Below are 18231 nucleotides of genomic sequence, written 5' to 3'. Positions count from 1 at the left end.
TCATCAGACAGAAGGAGGGGATCTAAAAGAAAAGAGGAAAATGGAAACAGGTCGCTGCTGTGCTCAACAGGAGAATCACCTCCCTTGCCTTCACATGTAGCCTTAGGAAAATAGGTATGAGGCTCCAGAACCTGAGGGTGATGCAAATGATAGTGAAAATTACAGTCTACCTGGGATGTTGCCCAGAGCAAGTCAGTCAACCAAATGCATCACATTTCAGGTTAAGGAAGAGAGAACAAAGAGTAATTGTTGTGTCTCTCTTCTGAGGGGAACTGAGGGCCCTGTATGCCATCTGGACTCATTCCACAGGGAAGTCTGCTGCCTTCCTGGGGCTTAGGTAAGAGGTACTACTACCAGACAGGATCTGGAACACAAGTTCCTACTTACTCAGCAGCAAGTAAGATTGTAACCATGTGGACTTCAGGAGAGAGAAATGTAGCCACTTTAAGGGAATTCTCTTGAAAGAATCCATGGGAACATGCCCTGCAGGGAAGAGGACTTTATACTCAAGGATCACTTCCTCCAGGCTCAAGGACTGGCATCCCAACACAGGCTAATGAACAAGAAATTAGGCAAAGGGGCAAGAGACCTCCACGGATGAATAAAGAGTTTCTGCCACTACTCACACATTAGCAGGAAATATATAGGAGATGTAAGTGAGGTGAAGCTACTTGGAATGTGTAAAGAGAGGTTGTCAGAGTAAGTTGAGACAATGAAGCCCAGGCCCATAAGGAATTAGATCCAGCCAAAGATGTCAAGGACAACAAGAAGGGCATCTCCAATAACAAACATAAAGCTAAGGATAACATGGGACCATTGCTAAGTGGAGGAAGGACACTGGCAACAGAGGAAGCAAAGGAATTACTGAAGGTCTTTCCATCAGTCTTCATTGACAAGACCAGCCCCTAGGAATCTCTGACCCAGGAGGTCAGAGTAAAGACATGTTGGAAGAAAGCCTTTCCCTTGATCAGGGAGGACTGGGTCAGAGAACACTTCTGCAATCTTGTCATCCACAAGACCATAGGCCCTGATGGGATACATTTACAAATGCTGAGAAAGCTGACTGCACACAATCATCTTTAAAAGGCTGTGATGGTTAGGAGTGATGCCTGAGGACTGGAAGGAAGCACGTGTCATGCTAGTCTTCAAATAGGGTAATGAAGGAAGACCTAAGGAACTACCAGCCAATCAGCCTCACTTCAATTCCTGCGAAGGTAATGGAGTGCCTCATTCTGGAAGCCATCTCTTCCACCCCCATGGAAGACAAAAAGGTGGTCAGGAGTAGTCAGCATGGATTCACCCAAGGGAATCATGCTTGACCAACCTGAATGTCTTCTATAATAAAATAACTACCATGACTCCAACAAGGCTTTCAATAATGCTTTTCACAACATCCTCACAGACAAACTCAGCAAGTGTTGCCTGGATCAGTGGACAGTGAGGTGGACAAGGCTGAAAGTTATGGACAGTAAGCTCCAAATAGAATTTCTTTCCTGTGCAGATGACGACACACTGCCTCAGATTGCCCAGAGAAATTGTGGAGTCTCCCTCACTGGAGATAATTAAGAACTGTCTGGACACAATCCTATGCCATGTGCTCTGGGATGCCTCCACTTGAACAGGGAGGTTGGACCAGATCATCTGCTGTGGTTTCTTACAACATGATCCATTCTGTGATTCTGTCAGATCCTCTAGACTGATTCAGCCCCCTGATTATTACCCAATTCTGTTAGTACAAGTTGGTGATGATGAGGTTGAGGGAAAAAGTCCTATGGCAATTAGAAAGGACTTTAGGATGACTGAAGGAACAGGAGCATAAGGTGATGTTTACCTTGATCCCATCAGTAGCAGGGAAGAATGCTGAAATGAACAGAAGAACCCAACTACAGGATGAACACAGGATGAACATGATGAAACCATTGCTTGAATGCTGGTGACATCAGTGGAATTTTCTTTATTTGACCATGAGGCAATTGATGTAATACCAAGACTGTTGGGGACAGATGAGGTTCATCTGTCTCAAAGGGGTTTCTTTCCCTAAACAGAATTCCTAAAAGGATTCTTGCCTATGAGTTGGCAGGGCTGATTAAGAGGGCAACTTAATTATTCTGTGATTCTACAATACTGGTATACATAAATGAATCTGGCATCCATTTTTAAATGCAATATATGGACAATAATACCTAAAAATGCCAGATTATTTAACTTTAGAAAATATTACCTGCAGAGTGCTGAGAAGTACCATGCATTTCACTAGAATGAGTGGTTGATGCTTTCGATTCTGGCAAAGCTGTTGATGCACCAGAGCTTTCACCTGCGTTTTCATTTAGTGTCCTTAGTATTGTGGTAATATCTTCCTGACTGAGAATTAGCTTTAAAAAGATTGGAACGGAAGTCAGAACAACCCTCTTCACGTAATTTTTGGCAACTAAACTCTAAGCCAACAAATAAAAAAAGTAAATCAAATAAATCTCATCTGAGTCTCTGTTTAAGATGCTGAACATTTTTCTCAAATTCACACAACTCCTTACAGTAATTGCTAGAAAACAGAAGCCAGTCATACATTGTTTTCATCCACAAACCTTCCCTACTGAGTTACAATTTAGAAACTGCTATGTCAAAACATGTACACATACAGTTTGACACTTCACAGCCTTTCTATTTTTAATTTAAATTTAAATTATGTTACATTTAAATTTTAATTTACATTAAATTTATTTTTTTATGTTAAATTTAAGTCACCCTAGGATGCAATCCCATCTGGCCCCATAGATCTGTGAGTTTCTATGTGGCACAGCAGGTCACTAATAATTATTCAAACAGTACAAATACAAATAGTTCAAATGGTTCAAATTCAGCACTGCTACTGAACAAACCAATAAACCCTAACTTTTCAACATTCATTGAAAGACATTGACAGGTAAAAGGCTAGAACAGACTAAGCATTTTTAACTAGCAACAGTAATTCATAGTACAAAGTCTGCCTGGAGTATCACAGATGAAATACAGAGCTTAAATTAGAAGACAAAATCTATTAATTTCCTTTTCCTATATGAAGCAATAATATCTGTTCTACATCTATGTTTTGAATTCAAACAATACCTTAGCTACTGAGCTTGGAATTTTATAGAGAAAAATGAATCTATTTTCCACAAATATTTCAATAGCTGCTTTCAGAAACAAGCGCTTACATTCATAGGCTTGAGTCGGCCAGATATTTCAATATCAGGAACTTCATTATACCATGCAGCAGCTAAATTTCGTGCAACAGCTACTTCCAGATTGACTGGCTGCAGCAACTGTACTTCAGTTTGCAAAGAGTCTTGCTCATAGTAAGATCTGTGAAAAGAAGCAAAATACTCCCAGCTTTCCCGTATTTCACGTGCTAAAAACCAATTTCTGTCTTTTTCTCATCTTTTTAAATAATGCTATAAAACTGCCTTTATACTACTCCAAGCAGCTCTAGTTGAAGCCTTACTCCACCAAGGAGACCTCCCCCCTTTGCAGGAAGGGGTATCAGGCAAGTACCACGCATACAACACACAAGCTCTTGCTGTCAGGACCTCTTACCTGCTCTCCAGTGGAGAGCAATTCCTTCTTCCTTTAGCACTCTTCAACTGTGTTTGAAAAACCCCTTCCATGCCCTCTCTCTCCATGAACCCCCTGAATCAAGGACCATTTTTGAACAGTTTTTTATTGCTATCTAACTCAGTACCTTTGCTGCTATGCATAGCTTGAAAATCTCATCAAAACAGTCTAATACAAATAGGTATAACCTGTCCCAAAGTAATGAATATTGCATAAATCTATAGCACTGCACAATTTACCCCGAACAAACATTTGCTTCCATTTAAAGATGTGCAGATTGCTCTTTTTCCTGAACCATAAATTTTCATTGCTTTAGAAAAATATTAGTTTCCTGTTATACGCCAAGATAATAGTCTGTCAATTAACAACCATTAACTAATTATTTAACCACTCCTTGAAGCTTTATAACTGAAGAGTCCCAAAAGGATTAAAAGAAATCAAAAATATTGACATTACATTACCTGTATAACTTCAGCTCACTCAATTTCACCGTCATAGAGTCAATAACAGGTGGGAGACTACACCGTGCTTTTGTTTTAGCAATAAAGAATTGGTTCTTCACGGTGATCAGACCAAGATCAGCCACCAGGACATTTGCAGACATTGCTGACTGTGGAATTATCACAACAGGTGCTTTGATATTGATGTCTAGCGCCAAACGGGAACTACGCTCTGCTAACTCTTTTACACCTGTAGCTGCTTTCTCTGCTGTTCGAACAGTTGCTTCAGTAAGAGCTTCCTTGGCAGCTTGAAAGTTATTTATAAAAGCCTAGAAAAGGAATACATATCTCAGGAATTAATAACTAGGAATTACAGTACTTCAAAAGCACTATGAATCATAATTATTTAAATAGCAAAGCATCCTAAATTTTTTTTTGTTATACATTTTGTCCAAATTCTTTAATATAATAAAGAATAGATTAATAATAATCTTCCCTCAAATATGATAAATGATGCAAATATAAAAATAAATTTCTATACTAAGTATTTGGAAAATCAGATGGTAAGAGCAATGACCTTGTAACATGACTTGTAGTAATTACATTTTATTTAACCACATGAGCAGCAAAAGATTGATTTACTTAACAGAATTTATGGAAAGAGCATTAATTTTCATGGTTTCTTACTTATTTTTCAGTGTTACAAATAATGAATGCTATGTATATTTAACAGCTGTCACAAATCATCTAAGAAAAACACTACTATTAACAATAGCAAACCTTTTTGCTTACTCATCTGCTCCACAGTAACAAACATATGTTGAAGAAAAATAAATAGCCCAATCATCACTCCCAGAAACATTTTTACAACAGTATATAAGAGCCCTTACACAAACAGATACACCCCATATGGAACAATCATCCCTTTCCTACTCTGACAATTTCACCTGGATGCTAAGAAACAGCATCTCAAAAATTTAACTTACCAAAATAGACGAAACAAACTTGTTGACAAACACTACTTGAATACACCCAACAGTCAGGTAAATACGATTGTCAACAACATCCATATTTGTATATGCACTGCCATCTGTAGCATTCACATATGATACCATTCTGAAGTTGAAGACTTCTTTTCCTGTGATGTAAAGAGCCTTAAGAAGAAAAAAATAAATAGTATCTCTACTGTAAAAACTTACATATTGGAGAAACAACTTCAAAACATAATGTAGTACCTCACACCACTAAGACATTTTTACTTCAAGTAGCTCAACAATATATGAAAAAGAAATCAAATTTTAAAAATCCATTGAAATAGCTGAAAATATTCAGTTGACAGGTCAGCTTGAATAATTCTCTTCACTAAAGTCAACATAGCAAGAGGCACAATGAGCAGCTGAATATCACAGTTGCACAATTAATGTCAGTCTCACTGGTTGTAGGAGCAAAATCAATCTGTCATATAGATGATGCTACTCCCAACAATACAATAAAACATGACTGAAAAAAGTCACAATAGAGAGTAGAGTCTAAAAAGTAATGTTTAATTTAGCATCCATTCAAAAAATACCAAAATCAACTATACATGCATATGCCGACCTTTTTATACAATGCTGTCTCATCAGAATCCACAATAATGATGTTCTTCAATTTTGCAGTCACATCAGTTGCTGCTTTCTTCATGATCACTTGGCTATCCAGACCTCAAAAACAAGACATACAACATTGAAACACTATTATGGTTACAAAGTTTTGTGCCTTTGTAATCAAAGTTTTGTTCCTACCTTCAATGTGAATTTCAGCTATTCTGTGGTTTTTCTCTCTGATAAAAATACGCAAACACGATAAATCTGCACAGATAATGAGGTCAATAACATCTTCACACTTGGATTTCTTGGATGCTATGGGAAATAAAAAATAATAGAAGTTACTGTTCCTCAATGAAGACACGTACTATTTTGGAATCCCTTTGAATGGCACAGCAAGCAAGAGGTTAACGCTCCTCAAGTATTAAGTAATAACCATTAGGCCATGAAATACCTTAATTCGTACCAGGAAAAAAATGACAGAAACCTGACAACAATTTATGTGTTTTCTATTTACTTTGACTTAGTGCCTCCAAAACCTAGCAAAGGTATGCCTTGACCTATATGCCAGAAAACTGCACATGGCTAAGGATACAACTCTATAAATACATATAATTCTAAGCAAAATTTCTCATACCAAACATCACTGACAGGTTTGCAAAAATAGAAAATACATTTGTTTTACTCCTTATTTAAGTGAAGAGAGAGGATGGAAAAGAGGAAAAAATAATAAAGAAACCTACTTAATTTTTTAAGTACATCCTTCTTTTCCTCTGTTTTTTCATGGACTGGCTCTTCCACAACTTTAGTTCCTTGTTTAGGAAGCAGATTATTCAGATAGTTCATAGCATTCAGCAGAGCTTCAGTATGCAAATGAATATCTAGAGAAGAAAAGTTCACCTAAAAGAAAAATTTTTGCTTACCCAGTATGCCTCTCCTTCCAAACTGAGAAAGTTATGTTAAAAAAAGATATCGTACCTTTATTTTCTGTAGAACATTCTGACAGACAGTTTTCAGTTCTGGTCCTTTAATATCAGTCTATTTCACCAAAAGTGCATATAAAACAAACAAATCAGAAGTTTGTAAATTCCATTAAAGAAAACTTATTTTCAAGACCACTACAACTTAAGATGCAAAAGTTATTCTGTTCAAGGAGCAGACAGACTTTGCACATGACATTTAAGATGTTAAAAACATCAGTAAGTAAGGAAAAAAATCTTCAACTTCTGCTGCATATTAATGCAATGTTTATAACAGTCTTACAATTCAAAAGCAAACTCTGTTCTTTCCTAACCTTTATATACTCCAGAGTGAGAAGATCATCTTCTACATTATCCAATGTAGTAATTATGTAAACTGGTTTGCCATTATCATCTAAAAAAAAAAAAAATACAGAATTTTACATTTTTTAAAGGAGGAAAAAAAACTTTCTTAATCTATAAAGTGCTGACTAGGCTACTAGCTGCTGTTCATTACTGTTTAATCACAAAACCTCTTTTGCAGATGTAAACTAGTTAAACATCTCTCTACATCATCAGCACCAGAACATATTTACCAAAGCACTAATAAGAGGATGAGCTCCTAATCTACTTGCTCTCAGCCCTGCATTTAACTTCAGAAGCAAATTTTCCTTATTTGACAAAAGCCCTACACAGTTTTTGAAGACAAATTCACAGTGTTATTTGTGAATAATTCCTTGACCAGACTCTAAATACTTACCAATATACTCTGGACACAGAAGACCAACTTCACGAAGGAAAGCATTCCCAGTCATGTCAAATGTTCTTAATTTAAGTTCAGTGCCTAAGCCCAAAATATCAAGCTGGAGCACAGGCATCTCGGTATCACCAGTAAGACGGCATAATTTAATTAAGACCTAAAAAAATAATCAAAACACAGACACAAACCCAATAAGGGATTATAAGAAATATAAAAATCTCTTAAGTTTTTGTATAGGATATAATATATTTACTTACATTTTATTGGTTAATGTCTATTTGTGTATTCATAATTTAGCTTTATACAGCAAATGCCTTGGAAAAAAATAAACAATTCAACAAGCAGTACAGGTTGCTGTTACTGTAAAAAAAACTTTGAACATGCATGTAGGTAATACCAAAGTAAGAATTACACAAACTAAATTATTTTTTAAAAAAATCTGTACAGCACTCAGCAAGGTCAAAATAGATTTTTCAGTCAGCATAAAATGTCTACTATTTTCAATAGAATTTCTCTGAATTCTCCTGCTAAGAGTTAGACTCCCAAGCTCAATGTCTGGCAAGAGAATTTACTATATTTTCATCAATGCATGACAATACTGTTGTTAAATAAATATGTGGCTGAGCTGTTGTATCTGACTTTGACAAACAAACAAATATATGTATTCTTCCTTTCCATGTAATACTGTCTACAAATAAGGAAAATCAAACTAAAACCCAGTAAGTAATTTTAAACTAAGAAGACAACAGAGGTGATTTCTAATAGAGTCCCAATTTAATTTTTTCTTGAAGACTCTAAGTCAGTTGTCATTAGAAATAACATAAAACACAGCATCCACCTTTTAGACTAGCAGCTCTAAATAAGGTCTTATCATACAAGCAGTACATTTCAGTTTTCTTTGTAGCAAAGGTGTAGTACACTACAAGCTAGCTAGTGGTGTGTTGTAGATATTCTCTAAGCCCTACCATAAAACAAAAATTGTGAAGTTAACTCAGTTAGTATGATTTATTTTAAAAATAAACGTAAAGTAAAATACACTGAGTTGCAGGAATGACAGTGTCATAGCATGATGGTCTAATGACAAAGTTAATGATAGTGCTAAGAGGTGATGCCTTTTACTAGAACTGATACAGTTAGCAAGTGTTCTTGCATTTGGATAAAATACCGGTTTTCCCCTCGCACAAGCCTGAAACAGCAGCACAGAAAACTCTTCATAATGAAGATGCTACTGATTTACATGTTTGGAAAATAGCATCTGGGAAAAACTAGAAGAGAAAAATATGGTGCTTGTTACAACGTAAGACATTAATGAATTTTTCCCACTGACCACAGCAGTATCTGGAAAAAAGATGTCACAACCACATATTTAGCTAAAACAAATATGTAATGTGATTTCTGAGACATAGGTAAAGAAAATTCAGTGACAAAGTGAGTTAGGAAATCAAGTGGATTAATCAAAGCATTTCAGTGATTACAAGGCTACGGAAACACAACTATGTCCTGGAAAAAACTCTGCATAATATTTTCAGGGAAAAATGGGGAATGAATATCTCTGCAGACATGGATTTATAGACCCAACAAACATGGAAAAAATTACAATCCTCCTGTGCCTCAGGGAATTTTAAGAAAGTAATTTTACCTCAGCTACTTCAAACTTTAGCTGGAAGTCTGTCATATTTTTCAAAGATTCTTGTTTGCGTAGGGTTTTTCGCCTTGTACTGACAGCTTGCTTGAGGGAATCAGATGGGACTTCAAAAAATGGCACATCTTCCACAGGACTGCTTAGTGCATCATAAAATTCTTCTTCTGATTCTAAGGATTAATGCACAGTAACTTTACATATGCAGATTCCACAGCCAATATTTTACAGTATTATGGCCTAGAGTTTTTACACCTGCATCTATAAAAGCTTAAACATACATGTTGTCTAGCTGACAACTAACAACTAATAAAATCTGTTTTCATAACCATCTCAATTCCTGCCTCCATGACTTTACACCACACCTACAGCTGTCTCCATCATGACATCATAAACTTCAGATCTCATTAGCTAATTCCTTCTGTCAGCATTCTCTTACTTTTGGCTTTGCAAAAGACAGCACAAAGGATGCTTTGCTCGCCTTTGGTGTGACCTAATAACTCGTCTGCTGGTCAGACTGCTGTTGACAGTACAGAAGCCTTGGCCTCAGTATCAGGCACACTACTTAGGATTTCTCCCTGCTGTAGACCTCCCAGTTCAGAAGGACTCCTAAGAACCATCAAGCTTTTAATCTAGCGTACATTAGTGCAGAAATATAACCAAGATAAATAGATTGCACTATCCTGTGAAGGCCTTCTCCTTCACCTAAAAACCATAAACACTGAAGTACAAGGTAACTGTGGAAGAAATATCCTTCTTAAAAAACTCAACAAATTACATAAAGTATTTTGTAATGCTTAAAAGCAGCCCTGAGTTTTTGGAGGGTGAAGACAGAGAATTAACATAAATCACTTAAAAGGAGTATATAGCTGTATGTATAGTATAGATTAAAAATCAGACTTGATTCAAATCTAAATCTAGCTATTACTTTCTCAAACTACTTGTTGTCATCATGCATTCTCACTTCAGCTTAATTTTTAAGAACTGAAATACATTTCCATTCTACCTCTGGACATTTAAAGGAACTCATATAAAAACAGATGAAGATGCACAAATACATATTTTTACACATACTGCATCCATGCTGAGTTTAAAGCTATAAAGTAGACATAATAACTTCGCTGATAGTTTTGATAGTGTTTGCTAACCACGCAAATCATTAACTTGAGAAAGGATTAGTAGTCTGGTTCTCTGTTTCTCCAGTTGAGTGTTTCAGCATCACAAACATGACTGACACTGAAATAGCACTGATATATTTCATTATTTTTCTAATGTAACTACTAGATGAAATGTTACAATCTAGCTAAGCTGTTTTGAACAGCAAGGCTGTATTGAACACAACTCTTTCTCTCACAGCCAATCCTCTGCTTTATCCAGTAGAAGTTCAAAGTGCTTGTTTATAAAAACACAGCAGTTTCTAACAGTCATCATTTCACTGCCTCGTAATTTAAATAAATCCACCTAAATAGGAGAGAAATTCTTCACCATAAGAAAATAATTAAAACCATTATCAGAAGACTAAGTACATGCTACAGCTAAAAATTTCATACTACTTCAGATACCCTGAATAGAGATTTGCAATAATATATGACAAAAATAAACCAACCATACCAAACAAAATTTTCCTGTTATATGCCCAGGGAAAGGGAAGGACAAAAACAAGCACACAGAATTTTGTCACTGTGAGAAAATACTCAAGTAGTTTGTACTGTATCAACAACAAGCTAAACAGAATATAACATTACTCAGTCCTCAAGAACTTGAAACAAAGCCCCATATCCTTGCTTACAGCAAGAATAATAAATTAATTCAAAGAACTCAAAAACTTCTCAACTTGACCAATTTCTTAAGCAAGACTTTAAAATAGATTATATTACCTGACTCAGCAATTGAAGGAAGATCCAAAACAGGATAAACACCTTGAGATGAACGTGGTGCTGTAAGCACAGGGGACACTATAGCCTGGAACAGGAGATACCATAAAATTTTTTCTTGTATTTATTGGTCATGCTATTGCATGCATATATGCTGCATCCAAATTTTACAACTTAGGGAAACTTAGCTTAAGAGCAAATCAATAAAGTTAAACACATACATTACTAAAATTATAAGCATGGGCAGAAATGAGGCCTAAAATAGGTAGAAGCAGCAGCTATTGCACTTGCATCTAACTAGAGAGAGCACACTAGGAAACTCTGAAGAGGTTCAAACATTCAACTTCACAGAAATGGCACATTATATGAAAAATCATAGAAGACAAATCCTAGAGCCCTCAAAGAGCTACAATACAGCATCTTCAGAGAACAATAAAGATCAACAGTTATTTTCGTAAGTGCCGGGTGCAGAAAAAAGAGATACACAAAACATTAGAGCAGACAGGACTGCTTTGTATTTCATAGAATCATAGAAACATTTAAGTTAGAAAAGACCCTTCAGATCATGAAGCCCAACTGTAAACCTAGCACTGCCAGAGACATGGTTTAGTGATGAACTTAAATGCCACATCCACAAGTCTTTCAAACAGCTGCAGGCATCGTGACTCATCCACTGGGCAGCCTGGTCCAATGTTTGACAATCATTGTGGTGAAAAAACTTTTTCTGATATCCCATCTAAATCTCCTCTAGAGCCATCTGAGGCCATTTACTCCTGGCACTTTTTCCTTGGGAGAAAGGACCAACACTACAGTCTTTCTTGCAGTGAGAAGCCCAAAACTGAGCACAGGATTCGAGGTGTAGCCCCACCTGTGCCAAGGACAGGAGGACAATCACTGCCTTGGTCCTACCGGTCACACTATTGCTGATACAGGACAAGATGCCATTGGCCTTTTTGGCCACTTGGGCACACACTGGTTCATGTTCAGCAGCCTGTTAACCAGCATCCCCATTTCCTTATCTGCTGGACAGCTTTCCAGCCACTCTGTCCTCAGCCTGTAGCACTGGGGTTGCTGTGACCCAAGTGTGGGACCTGGCACTTCGCCTTATTGAATTGCACTGCTTCAGACATTAGAAAAAAAATCCAAGTAGTAAAGTACTGAGAGGAGGCCTCACAGTAGACTTCACCGTTCTCACAAGAGGAAGCAGAGGGGCAGACACCAATCTATCTCTCTGGTAACCAGTGACAGGGCTTGAGAGAACAGCATGAAGGGGTGTCAGGGAGGTTTACACTAGGAAAAGGTCCTTTTCCAAGAAAATTGAGCACCGGAACAGGGTCCTCAGGGAAGTGGTCACAGCATCAGCCTGAGAAAGCTCAAGAAGCGTTTAGATAATGCTCTCAGGTACATGGTGTGACTCTTCAGCATTGTCCTGTGCAGAGCCAGGAGTTGGACTTTGATGATCCTTGTGAGTCCTTTCCAGGTCAGGATAATCTATGATTCTGAGTCTTCAATTGTGAAATGCTGTAATGCGCAACTCATAGCAACTGAAAATATACGAAATGCCACTAGAGTGCACTCTAGAACAGGAATCCTCCCCTCCATGTGGTTTCATATATGATAGAACTAAATTCTCTTAGTAAAGGTATCCAAATGATTTATTTATCATTTGGATACCCAGTCTCAGAAAGCAATCTCAGCAATCTGAGCTTGTAAGGAGTTCTCACCTCCAAATTCCACATGTACATGTATTATACATGTGCCTTGCATGGAGTATCAAAGCAAGACGAGAAGTATGCACTGTGTGCCCTTTCTTCTTGAGTGCCTTTGACCCTGGACTGCACAGCTGACAGCAGTTCTTTCCCTGTACCACCACACCCTATCCTCTCCTTGTTACTGCACCTTTCAAAGCTCAGGCTCAGATAATTATTCACAAAATCACAGTATCAAATCTACGCACCATGGCAACAAGAAACACTCATCTTGAATATTGTCTCCAAGGCTACATTTTTCATCTTACTCTCAACACTCTCACATCTCTCTTGGTCTCCAGCCTACATAAACTGACTTTACTGAATATATTCATGTCTACAAGTAAAAAATAGACAAAGTATTTTAAGAGTTTTGTAGTTGTGAAAGTGCCTCATCTGTAACACTTGGACATTCTAAGAAAACAAGGAGAAAAAATTGTGAAATTTCACCTCATAGTACCAAACAATGAAAAATAGCCTTACACACTGAAGTGTCTACTTGGACTAAAATGATGAGCGCAAAAATGTAAAAGGATCTGTTCCAAAATGTCTTCTGTTTTCACAGCTCAATAACACTTCCACCACTAACTCAGAATGTAAAGAAGAAAACAGCCCTCTGAAAAAGGATTTCACATCGTTTTCAGTTCAGAAATAATGTGATGCTAACAATGTTCAGAAGAATTACTGCTGTAAGGTAAGTAAGAAAAGCATGAGAGTATACCTGCCATCATCAAAGCAAAAAACCTACCCAAATTATTAATTTAATACCAGCAATTAAAGTCTCTCAAGTTCTGAAGTAAATGGAATCCTGAGAAGACAAGTTTAAGTGTAAGTTTTGACATGGATTCACATATAACACAAATACATGGTCCACGGTCTTTCCTCACCACATCTAGTGTATATCACAACTAATGTACAGGTATAACTGACTACTTCAAGGTGACTTAAAATACTTCAGATGTAATAGTTGAATTCTATAATTAAATTCAACTATAGTCAGTGTTATAAAGCACAGAACAGTCATCTTATAAATTCAGACTCTATTTATGTAAAAGTCCCAATAACTACCCTCAAAAAAAATTAGTCTGCGATTAGTTGCACAAACAACAGAGACTAAGGCAGCATTTGGCTGAGTATATTATTAGTATATGAAGAGTGAAAGAAGTCAGAATGAGCTAAAATTTTAATGGCACCACTAAAGAGGTGGCAAGAACCACATGAAGAAAAACAGTCTTCATCCTATATATATTTTCAATAGGTATGCATGTCTAATTGTTGCATTTACTGTTAGTAAATATTATGGTAATATAACCGACAGAAAATACCAAACTGCAGCAACATCTTTCCAGAACAGTGCAGAATTATTTGTACAAAATGGAAAGACAATTATCAAATAATCTAAAAAAAATCCAAATACAAAGATGACTACTAGTCTTGTAGAACCAAGTGTATGAGTTACTAAATAACAGATTGTTGGAAGTATTAACAAATGACAGAAAAATGGAGAACCAAATTTCGTCTTTGACTTTTATGATTTCACATATATTCCAATGACAGGACTGCTTTGCACATACAAAAAACCAAGCCAGATCACAGACACTAGTAATGTAAAAAATTAGCAACTGTGAGTTTATTTCCTAATTTTGTTAAGATCAGCTCAATAGGTGAATAATAAAAAGGAGACAAAACTTCTGTTCTGAAGAAGATATAAAAGAGTGGCCCAAACCATTTTCACTAAGGAAAGGGAGTGGTGAAAGAGCAAGAACCACTCTCCAAACTCCTAACTGTTACAAGTTCAAGGAAGAACTTCCACCCCTGAGCCACACTGTGCAATGGACTTGAATCGGGAAAAGCACTGAGGTCTGCTGAAAAAAACCCACTATTTTTGGCAGGCAGGCATTGTTTATAAAACAAATAGTGAGTAGTTTTTGTTTGGCTTTTGAAACTATCATCTAACATCACATAATACTTGAACTTCAAAAATTCCAGCATCTTAATGTTTTCTTCACTACACGAAACAGCTGAACCCAAATTCTGCAGCACTACAATACCTGCATAAATTTGAAGGTACAATTAAACTAATTCTCAACAAAACTGAGTATGTTTGTTAGTCAAGATTATTATGAACTACAAATTAATTCCCATAGTAGTAAAACTCTAAGGGGTTCTAGTTTAAATCCAAACACTGGACATATACTTCATAACTATTAGCTAAAGTTCACAACAAACCAACTACAGGAAAATTTTCTACAGCTTTAGAGAATGAGCTAACTTTTTCAAGAGGCACTAAGTCAATGTTTGTTCATCACTTTCTTGTGCACCTTTCAAAATTGGAATGTTAATATCAAGAAGGTATTTTTCTGATTTTTTTAATAAAGTCTCCTTTAAAAACCTTACCTCAGTCATTTTTGGAGGAGAACTGGTAGCAGGCGCACTTTCTGGCTTAGGAATGCTATCAATTAGCTCCAAGATACTTGTCACCTTCTGGTCTGATATTTGGATAGAAAGTAAAGGCAACTGTCCTGACAGTTTGAACCTGTGTTTTAAAGAACCAAAGGCAAAAGTTCCACAGTTAAAACAATCAATCTTAAAATTATTTCAATCAAATTTCACATTATTTTTCTTCTGAAAAACACAGAAGTCTTCCTGGTCAGAAAATTCTTCATCTAACCATTACACCTAGTGTGTATATATACATACACATACACATGCACACACATATGTATGCGCAACCCTTTTATTGCACACAGAAAAGTTATTGATCAGCAAATACCCACTTAGTAACATAATTTATATTTCCATTTGCTACAAAGTCATGTGCATCAGGACCTCAAACAGTACTAATAACCACTCCTGGTTAGGTTACCTAAGGCATGTTTTCCTTATAATCAGAAATTGCTCCCTCTTGTTCATGCAGTTAATTTAATTACTTACAATAACTCATATAACTGAGCTTTTACACAGCCTTTTACAGAAGAGAAGGTGGAGGGCTTTTTTTGCACATGAAAGTTCAGGGCTCAAAGCAAAAAAAGAATACAAAATACTTCCTAGAACTCATGTATAGTTAAGCAGACTATATAAGTAGTCTATATCTTTAACAAAGGAATAAACATATAGCAATACAGGGTATAAAAGAATAAAATAACCATCTTTAAAAATGAAAACAGTAAAACATACTTAAACTGTATTTTAATAGAATTTGGCCAAAACAATTGAGTAGAATCCCATCAAACACACACTGAGTTTTTAAAGACTCAAAACACAACTTAGTTTCTCATACAAGTCAGTGCAATAGAACTAAGCAGAAAAATTACTCAAAGAACATATTGTGCTTTAATTACAACTTCTAGTTAGAACAGACAAAGAGGTCTTTTCAACAGGTAACAGGCAGCATAAGGTACTTAATGCATAGTGTGTAAGGGACAAGCGACTTCCTTCCACTTTTGATGTGCTTAACTCACATCTTAGTCATCAAAATTACATAAAATGTAAGATGGAAGAAGATATGAGAACCAAAAGCTCCATATTTTCAATCCATCTCAGCTAACTTTGATACCATGAGAGTATCTGAAAAAACAGCTTCTGACACTTAAGGAAGCACAAAATTGTACATGTTAAATTATGACAGTAACTAGTTTCCTTCAGTTTATGAATTTCTTCCCATCCTTACACTTACAGGATTAATTCTCAACTAATATTCTTATTCTTAATTCCAGTCCTATCAGAGAGAAATTTAGACTCTCCCCTTTTTTAACTCCCTTTCATTCTTTTATTATTATGGAGGGGGTTAAGGTAGATGTGTAACTACCAGGTTTGAAGGACCTCCCTCTCTACTGTGCTCCTCAGTTGTGGGAGAAGCAATAGCAATTAAATATGCAATAGCAAATCTCATTTTTATTGCAGTTAAACCTCTCTAGAAAAATTTGTGTACATGCTAAGACATGTTTGATAAGTGTTTGTACAACAGACAGCCCATACAGTTAGAAGGAAGGCACTCAGCTGATACAAAGCAGACAACTGCAAATAATCTGGGCTCTCAACACTGCTTTTTAAATGAAAGCCTTTAAGGTTTGGAAAACCTTTGTATGGAGAATCAATTACACCCCATTTGTAGAAACTGAGGCACAGAGAGCTAAGTGCTTCAATTGATGAGGAGATTTATGCAGAAACATCCTTCAGGTTCAGTCTGGTTGTGTTTAGAGAGAAAGAAATGGTAAAAGAATGCCATCATCAAAGCTGCTAATAAGTATATTCCTTCACAATGGAATTGTTATTGTGTTTGTAATGAATGCTATCATATAGGATGCTCTTAACATTGCTATCCTAATACTTTCTTCATACACCTTCAAAAACCATATGACAGACTATCAGACACCTCCTCCAGAAAACGGAGGAACCATACAACAGGATAAAACAAACATTAAAAAAACAAAACCTTACACAGGTTATAAAACCAGAATCGTATTAGTGTTACCAAATGTGAAGTTACAGAAACCGTAAGGAGCATCCTATTACCAGAAATGAAAGAAATGCAGATATTCATATCCAACCAGAATGAAAGTCCATTTAAAGGATTAGGAAATATGAGTAGATAAAAACATGGATGAACAATGAAAATCCTTAGACACAGTAGTCATTAACAAAATTATGTAAATTAGTATTCTCTTCAAGGCAGCAATATAGAAGTGTGCCTTTCTAAACAAAGTCAGGAGAAAGCTTGGAAAATTCACTACTGTTTTGAACAACAAAATTGCAAGGAATTCAAATGAGTTCAATGGTCACTGAAAGATATACAATCAAACAATCACAAAATAGAGACACCCAATCATCTGCTTTTCCAATGATTACATGTAAAACGGGGGCCATCCAAACTAAGAAACTTATTTGTAAAAATCTGCTACTTTAAACAACAATTCTGGTACTAGGTTTTGCTGTGAAATTAACATCTTTCCACTCATTTTTCTCAACATAACTATGCTGTTCTATGCAGACAGTTCCAAATACTTATTTTAGAAACTCTAGAAAAATATAAAATGGAGTTTACATGACAGTAAACTCATACAACCTGAAATATAAAGGAATAGATACATGTACACTAAAATACATTTTTATATATATGTAACTGATGTGAGCATAATACCCTATTCAACTATACTAAAATTTCAACTTTAGGGGATTCTTGCTGACACAAGCTACAGTTCACCTTTGTCATTTGTGCCCAATGTGATCTAGAAAAAAATTAGGCAGGAATTTTCCAGAATCAGCCTGAACACATCGATTGCCAAAGCACGCCTGGTGACCGTGACAGTTAGACAGATAGTACTGCAATACTGCAACATGTGTACACATTAAGAGAAGATGCTCCTTAATCCAGGTTTTACCTGTGTAATTTTTGAGAGAGATGAATTATAAACCTACATTAAATTATGTCATTCTGCTATATGACAGAGAAATGAATTCTCTGTTATATTTCATAGAAATGAAATGTCACTTTCTAACATAAAAAGATTCCTGTGAACTGCATTTCCCTTATTTGACCTTCTTCACCAAACAGAGAAAAAGTAAGGAGAGAAAACAAGATGTTTCATAAGCCTCAAAATTCAGGACCTGGCCTCCCAGATTTCCAGAAGGTGGCAG

At 36.2% G+C, this 18231-nt stretch overlaps 1 protein-coding gene across 2 annotated transcripts in view; it reads right to left on the bottom strand.

The window, feature by feature from the left end:
- The window catches only part of VPS13A (vacuolar protein sorting 13 homolog A), a gene marked incomplete at its 5' end in the record, with an annotated part of 101478 nt that overhangs the window by 50719 nt on the left and 32528 nt on the right, over positions 1 to 18231 (bottom strand). For both annotated transcript variants that reach the window (XM_083883857.1, XM_083883858.1), the window contains 13 exons: positions 2222 to 2372; positions 3192 to 3339; positions 4050 to 4357; positions 5015 to 5182; positions 5628 to 5731; positions 5813 to 5929; positions 6358 to 6514; positions 6593 to 6652; positions 6909 to 6988; positions 7334 to 7490; positions 8973 to 9145; positions 10850 to 10934; positions 14992 to 15130. In XM_083883857.1, coding sequence (XP_083739983.1) covers positions 2222 to 2372; positions 3192 to 3339; positions 4050 to 4357; positions 5015 to 5182; positions 5628 to 5731; positions 5813 to 5929; positions 6358 to 6514; positions 6593 to 6652; positions 6909 to 6988; positions 7334 to 7490; positions 8973 to 9145; positions 10850 to 10934; positions 14992 to 15130 — 1847 coding nt within the window. The remainder of the gene's footprint in view (positions 1 to 2221; positions 2373 to 3191; positions 3340 to 4049; positions 4358 to 5014; positions 5183 to 5627; positions 5732 to 5812; positions 5930 to 6357; positions 6515 to 6592; positions 6653 to 6908; positions 6989 to 7333; positions 7491 to 8972; positions 9146 to 10849; positions 10935 to 14991; positions 15131 to 18231) is intronic.

This window comes from Zosterops lateralis (assembly GCF_965231275.1).
Source record: "Zosterops lateralis genome assembly, chromosome: Z".
Classification (NCBI taxonomy): Eukaryota; Metazoa; Chordata; class Aves; order Passeriformes; family Zosteropidae; genus Zosterops; species Zosterops lateralis.
This window is presented reverse-complemented; position numbering and strand designations above follow the sequence as displayed.